At 64.5% G+C, this 6,496-nt stretch overlaps 1 protein-coding gene across 1 annotated transcript in view; it reads left to right on the top strand.

The window, feature by feature from the left end:
- Positions 1 to 5,151, top strand: part of RNPEP (arginyl aminopeptidase) — an 8,815-nt gene extending 3,664 nt beyond the window's left edge. The window contains exons 3-13 of the mRNA XM_021377545.1: positions 2 to 335; positions 735 to 875; positions 1,572 to 1,720; positions 2,203 to 2,319; positions 2,426 to 2,661; positions 3,003 to 3,116; positions 3,289 to 3,401; positions 3,523 to 3,631; positions 3,972 to 4,196; positions 4,613 to 4,755; positions 4,887 to 5,151. Of these exons, the coding sequence (XP_021233220.1) occupies positions 2 to 335; positions 735 to 875; positions 1,572 to 1,720; positions 2,203 to 2,319; positions 2,426 to 2,661; positions 3,003 to 3,116; positions 3,289 to 3,401; positions 3,523 to 3,631; positions 3,972 to 4,196; positions 4,613 to 4,755; positions 4,887 to 5,054 (1,849 nt within the window). The 3' untranslated portion in view covers positions 5,055 to 5,151. The remainder of the gene's footprint in view (position 1; positions 336 to 734; positions 876 to 1,571; positions 1,721 to 2,202; positions 2,320 to 2,425; positions 2,662 to 3,002; positions 3,117 to 3,288; positions 3,402 to 3,522; positions 3,632 to 3,971; positions 4,197 to 4,612; positions 4,756 to 4,886) is intronic.

Below are 6,496 nucleotides of genomic sequence, written 5' to 3'. Positions count from 1 at the left end.
ACCTGCACTTATCGCTCCGCGTGGGCTTCGCGGCCGCGGGTGCGGGGCGGCTGCGCGGGGCCGCGCGGTTGGAGCTGCGCTGTGTGCGGGCCGGGAGCAGGGAGGTGGTGCTGGACGCGCACCCCGCGCTGTCCGTGCTCGGAGCGCGGCTGCTGCCGCCCGGCGGGGCCGGGCCCGGAGAAGGGGAAGGGGAAGGGGAAGGGCGGGAGCTGCGCTTCGAGAGCCGCCCGTTCGCCAGCTATGGCACCGCGCTGCACCTCGCGCTGCCCGAAGAGCCGCGGCCCGGGGAGCTGCTGGCCGTGCGGATCGACTACGAGACGGGAGAGGGGCCCGGGGTGAGCGGCGGGGGGAGCGGGGGGCGGCGGGACGTGGGGACACCGGGACACGGGGACTCGGTGACACGAGGACATGGGGACGGGGACATGAGGGCATGCGGAAGTGGGGACGCTGGGACACGAAGACATGAGAACGCGTGGACCCGGGGACACGGGGAGGTGGGGACACCTGGACACGAGGACATGGGGCAGTGGGGACCCAGGGCCACCTTTCACCGGGAGCACGTTCCATCCGGAGTCCCAGCACCCTGCTCCTGAAGGCGCCGTGCCTGGGCCGGGCCCACCCTGGGCTGCTCGCAGCCCCACGTCCCTCTGGCAGAGGGGACCGAGCTGTCCCCGGCGGGTGGGGGCAGCGAGCGAGCCCTCACCTCACCGCCTGTTGTTCCGCCTGTGCCGCAGGTGTCCTGGCTGGACTCCTCCCAAACGGCCCAGAAGGAGAAGCCTTTCCTCTATACCTCTGGCTTCCCTGTGCTCAACAGGTCCTTCTTCCCCGGCTTCCACACCCCCGCCATGAAGAGCACCTACTCGGCACAGCTCCAGGTAACGCCGCGCCACTCACTGCGCTGTCTCTTGTCTCTCGCCAGGTGTGCTGGCTCACCCCCGAGCAGACCGCGGGGAAGCAGAAGCCCTATATGTACACTCAAGGCCAGGCCGTCCTGAATAGATCCTTTTTCCCTGGCTTTGACACTCCAGCAGTTAAATGCACATACTCAGCCACAGTGCAGGTAAGCGGCACCGCAGGAGGGACGCGGGGTGCGAACCCCGGAACCTTCCTGGAGCTTTTGTAGAGCGCAGCCCTCGGCAGCTCTGCTCTGTAAGTGCTGGGCAGGAGGGGCAGGAGGCTGCCGTCCTCACGGGGTGCCCCGAAAGTTGGAGCAGAGCTCCCGAAGGGTGAGCACCGGGTGAAACCCCAGTGCACGGATCGGTGCCGGGGGAAGCGGAGCTTCCCTGGGTCTGACGATGAACCTGGAGGATGAGTGGTGGTGCAGGGACGGGGAGCAGCGGTGGTTCTGCGGGCTCAACATCCTCTGCCCGCTGTTCCTGCCCCGCTGCACCCATGTGCTGTGCTGTGCTCTGAGAGCCTCGGCCACGTTGTCCCCGGGGCTGCAGTGTGGGAGGGACAACTGCGAGCAGCCCGGGCTCAGCTTGGGGGACGCACTGCAGGTCCACGTCCCGGTTGGTGACACCCCGCTCCGTGCCACGCGGATCTGATGGGTGCTTTGGTGACGTTTCCAGGTCCCCGAGGGTTTCACGGCCGTGATGAGCGCCACAACCTGGGAGAAGCAGAAAGAGAACACCTTCTTCTTCAAGATGGAGCACCCCATCCCCTCGTACCTGATTGCCCTGGCTGTCGGGGACATTGTGTCTGCTGAGGTTGGCCCAAGGTGAGTGCCCACAGATGGGACCCGATGTTAAGGCACAGCTGCGGGAGCTGCTGCTCTGCTGGGGGTCCCTGCTCGTTCCTGCCCCACAAACGTGCCCAAAGGTCCCTTCCCCCGCTGCTGGCTGGTACGGCAACCACACGAAAGCCCTTTGTGTGACTCAGACTAGGAAGGAGGCCGCAGCCGTTGGACTCTCATCAGCTTTATCGCCAGGCTTTCATGTTGTCGCAGCATAAACGCGTGCGGTCGCTGTCAGGTGAAGCAATAGGGTGAAAGTCTACTGATGGTTAAACCTTCCTCTCCTCTGCTCTTGGCTGAGCGCACGAGTTGCAGGAGCTCTGTCCCCTGCCTGACGTTTGCCCAACGGGGGCTGCCCCCTCTTCCTGGAGCCACGATGTGCTGCTCAGTGTGGGGCAGGTGCTCCACGGCGCCACGTGTCACAGCCACCGCCCCACACTTGGTCTGAGCTCTCCCGGTCTCTGCAGGAGCCGAGTCTGGGCCGAGCCCTGCCTGATCGAGGCTGCCAAGAAGGAGTACGATGGGGTGATCGAGGAGTTCCTGGCTGTAGGCGAGAAGCTCTTCGGGCCCTATGTTTGGGGCAGGTAGGACGGGTCCCGTCCCTTGGGGCTGGGGAGGGAGCGTCCCGCAGCCCCGGGCCACGGCTGCAGGAAGAGGTGGGTCTGTCCCGAGCCGCCCGCCCCTCCCCAGGTACGACGTGCTGTTCATGCCGCCCTCCTTCCCCTTCGGCGGGATGGAGAACCCCTGCATCACCTTCGTGACGCCCTGCCTGCTGGCCGGGGACCGCTCCCTGGTGGACGTCATCATCCATGAGATCTCCCACAGCTGGTTCGGCAACCTGGTCACCAACGCCACCTGGGGCGAGTTCTGGCTGAACGAGGGCTTCACCATGTACGCCCAGAGGCGCATTTCCACCGAGGTCTACGGTGCGTGGCCGTGCGTGGTCCTCCCGGCGCTGCACCCTGCGGTTCCCATTCACAACCAGCCTCGTCTGAGGTGCAGATGGAGCTGCCACATCCGTTTCAGGGACGCAGAGCCCTGCAGGGGCAGTGCCCCCCCCACACCCTTCCTTTGCCCTCCCAGCTCCTGGCAGCATTCGCTCTCACCAACCCACGGCTGTGCCTCTCACCCTTCATCCACATCCCATCATCCAGCTACGGGGCAGGCTGACAGTGCCCCCCCCCACAGCAGCACGCGTTGTGCTTTCCTCACCCCACGCACGGTGTGTGGGTCAGCGGCTCCACGTGCTCCTTCTCCTCCGTGCCAGGTTCGGCGTACACCTGCCTGGAGGCCGCGACGGGCCGGGCCCTGCTGCGCCAGCACATGGACACCACCGGGGAGGAGCACCCACTGAACAAACTGCGGGTGGTGATCGAGCCAGGTCCGGGGGGAGGGCTGTGAGGCTGGGCTGCTGGGACCATGCTGCTGGGGGGTCGGGCTGCTTTGTGGTGGGGGGCTGCACGGCACGCTGGTGGGAGTGATGAATCTGAGCACAGCGCTCGCTTTGCAGAACAAGGGATGGTTTAGGAGCCGTTTCCTTTCTGCCCTGCTAGGTGTCAACCCGGATGACACGTACAACGAGACTCCCTACGAGAAGGGGTTCTGCTTCGTCAGCTACCTGGCACACCTGGTGGGGGACCAGGGCAAGTTCGACGCCTTCCTGCAGGTCGGGGCAGCGCCGTGCTGGGGGCGGGGGGTGCAGTGGGGCTGTGCGTGGCGGCAGGCAGTGGGGTCGTGCCAGGGATGCAGTGATTTCATGGCACGGCCCACCCTGTCCATCCCCACAGGCCTACGTGGAGCAGTTCAAGTTCCAGAGCATCACTGCAGACGATGCCCTCAATTTCTTCCTGGAGTACTTCCCCGATCTGAAGGAGCAAGGCGTGGAGTCGCGCCCAGGTCAGCGCAGGGCACAGCACCTCGTGGGGCCCAGGGTTGTCTTCCATTCAAACATAGCGAGCTGCTGGGCTGGCTTCCCAGCACAGTGAGAGCTTGGCTTCACGGCTCCCAGCTCCTGGGCTTCCATCCTGGCACTGCTCTTGCAACAGACCAGTCTGTGTGCTGGGGTCGGGGCTCAGCTCTGCCCAGTGCTCCCAGCTGGAGCTTCTTGTGTCTGGCTGCAAACCCAGCCCTGGGCAGGGCAGCAGCTGGGGCTGCCCTGGGAGGAGGTGTGGGATGCCAGGAGCCCCACGGGTGGGCTCGGAGCCCCCCCAGCGCTCCTCCCCACACCTCTCTCCAGGTCTGGAGTTCGATCGCTGGCTGAACACGCCGGGCTGGCCGCCCTTCCTGCCCGACCTGTCCCCGGGGCAGCAGCTGATGAAGCCGGCGGACGAACTGGCAGAGCTGTGGGCAGCTGACGGCTTGAACATGGAGGAGATCGAAGCCGTGGACATCTCAGCCTGGAAGACGTACCAGCTGGTCTACTTCCTGGATCGGATCCTGCAGAAGTCGCCCCTGCCCGAGGGTGAGGGCCAAGGCCGCCTCTGGGGCTGCGATGCCGGGGGAACCACGGCCGTTCCAGCTGGGAAGGACCGCAGAGATCCCCCACCGCACCGCACCCTGTGCCCATGGACACGTCCTCAGTGCCACAGCCCCACGGTTCTGAGTGCGGTGACCCCCCCCCCCTTTCAGGAGCTGCAGGGAGCGATGTTGTCTCCCCTGAGCCCGCTATGCTGCAGACTGGCCCACCCCAGGCCCCCTCCCTATAAACCCCGCCGTGCTCCAGACCCCCCACAGCTCCGCTGTCGCTCTCTGGTCACACTCCAGGGCTCAGTGTCCTTCTTGTTGTGCTGTGCCCTGGCCCTTGGGGGGCAGGGGGGGCAGGGTGTTGCCTTCTGGCCCCATGGGAGCAGAGGCAATGGCTCGCTCTCTGTCTCGCAGGCAACGTGGAGAGGCTGAGCGCGATGTACCCGAAGATCTCCAAGGCCCAGAACGCGGAGCTGCGGCTGCGCTGGTGCCAGATTGTCCTCAGGAACAACCACGAGGCCGAGTACGGCAAGGTGAAGGCCTTCCTGCACAGCCAGGTGGGTGCTGGGGACGGCTGGCAGCGGGGGGGGCATTTCTGCACCACTCGTCCCTCTGCGGGCGCAGGGCGATGCCGGGGGTGTGGGTGGCCCTGAGCAGGCCCTGCCCCGACCGCGGCTGTGTCCGGCAGGGGAAGCAGAAGTACACGCTGCCGCTGTACCGCGCCATGTGGGGCGGCTCCGAGGCCGCCCGCGCCTTGGCCATGGAGACGTTCTCAGCCACAGCCCCACAGCTCCACGTCAACGTCCGCAACTACGTCAAGAAGATCCTGGGCTTGGAGGGCACCGAGCGCGAGTGACTGCGCCCACAGCCCCGTCCCCACGCCCGCCTCCTTCGGCAGGCTGCCGAGCTCTCACTGCACACATTTCCTTATTAAACTCGGCCGTTTTTACCATTGTGTGCTCCTGCTCTTCTCGGCAAGCTTCAGCGTGAAGCCCCGCTCCTCCTGGCCAGGAAGCGGCCTTGTTGGCTGCGGTGCTCTGCCGGGGCCCGGTGACGCCAGCACCACGCTGGGGAGGGAAAGGCAAGGCCAGGCTTACAGCCCCGACCTGCACCCACTTGGGGCTGGCTGGGCCCCGCAGGATCCCCAGCGCAGCGGGGATGGGTATCGGTGAGCTGGGATGGGTCCTGGCTTCAGCTCCCCCCCGGGTGCTGCAAAGGACGAGGTGGGGATTCTTTTCCTGCAGGGCTCGGGGTGGGTGCAGCCAAATCCTGGCCCTGCTTGGCTTTCTCCACCTGCCTCCCACCACGGCCAGGGCTCCGTTTGGGGCTGGGGAGGGCACGCTGCGGCCCCACTGCGTCCTGAATGGGACAGGGCCGTTCAGCAGCGTGACGCCCCACGGATCTGTGAGCGCTGAGCAGGGTGTGGGCACGCAGGGCTCGGGGATGGAGCAGCAGCAGAACATCTCCTAAGGTTGGCACTTAATGCAGGGAACGACTGTAAGAAATTTCTGAGCAGCAGCGTAATGGAAGCGGGGCTCCGTCCCGTGTGCGGCCTAATGGGCTTTTAGAGAGAAGCGTTCCATCAGGAGGAAAACCGTCTGCTCTGGTGAGCAGCCAGGCACTAACAGCAAACCACACAGCAAGGGGCAACAAACCCAAGCTGACACGTACACGGTGCCACATGCCTGGCTGGAACCGGCTCGGTGCATTCTGCTGGGATAAATCCCACGGAGGATGGACAAGGATGCAAGTCAAACATGACTGGAGGGCTACAAGGAGCCAGCGTGGCCTACAAACGGGGGAGGCGAGGGATAGGGCAAGGAGCAAGGCAGGCACCCATGCTGTTACTTGGTCCTCATCAAGGGCAAGAAAAAGAGCATGTCCCCCGATGCCAAAATCCAGCACGAAGCTGCCCACGTCGGCACCACAACCCCGGGCCCAGGACTGAGCCATAACCACCTCTGAAACAAAGACAGCAGCAGTGCCCAGCTCCAGGCGTGCAGACACCACACGTTTCATCACTGATGTACTCAGGAGTAAATTCCAAATTCCAAAGTTTTAGTTAGGGAAAACAGTCAAACAGGCTGTTACTGCACGGATGAGGTCACCCTGTTCTTCCTTACCAGGCTATGCACGTTTGGAAAACTGGTGTCCTCTAGTGGATTCAGCACTGCTGAAAATAACTTCTGGCATTACTACAGGTTGTAGCTTAGAACCTCTCTCCGTGGGCATATCATCTGCTTTCCCAGGAAAAAACGTAGATTGTTGGTACAATTAACACAACCCCTGGCCCCAGAC

The sequence above is a fragment of the Numida meleagris genome, chromosome 25 (assembly GCF_002078875.1).
Source record: "Numida meleagris isolate 19003 breed g44 Domestic line chromosome 25, NumMel1.0, whole genome shotgun sequence".
Lineage (NCBI taxonomy): Eukaryota > Metazoa > Chordata > Aves > Galliformes > Numididae > Numida > Numida meleagris.
The sequence above is the reverse complement of the archived record's forward strand: the minus strand, read 5'-3'. Positions and strand labels throughout refer to the sequence as shown.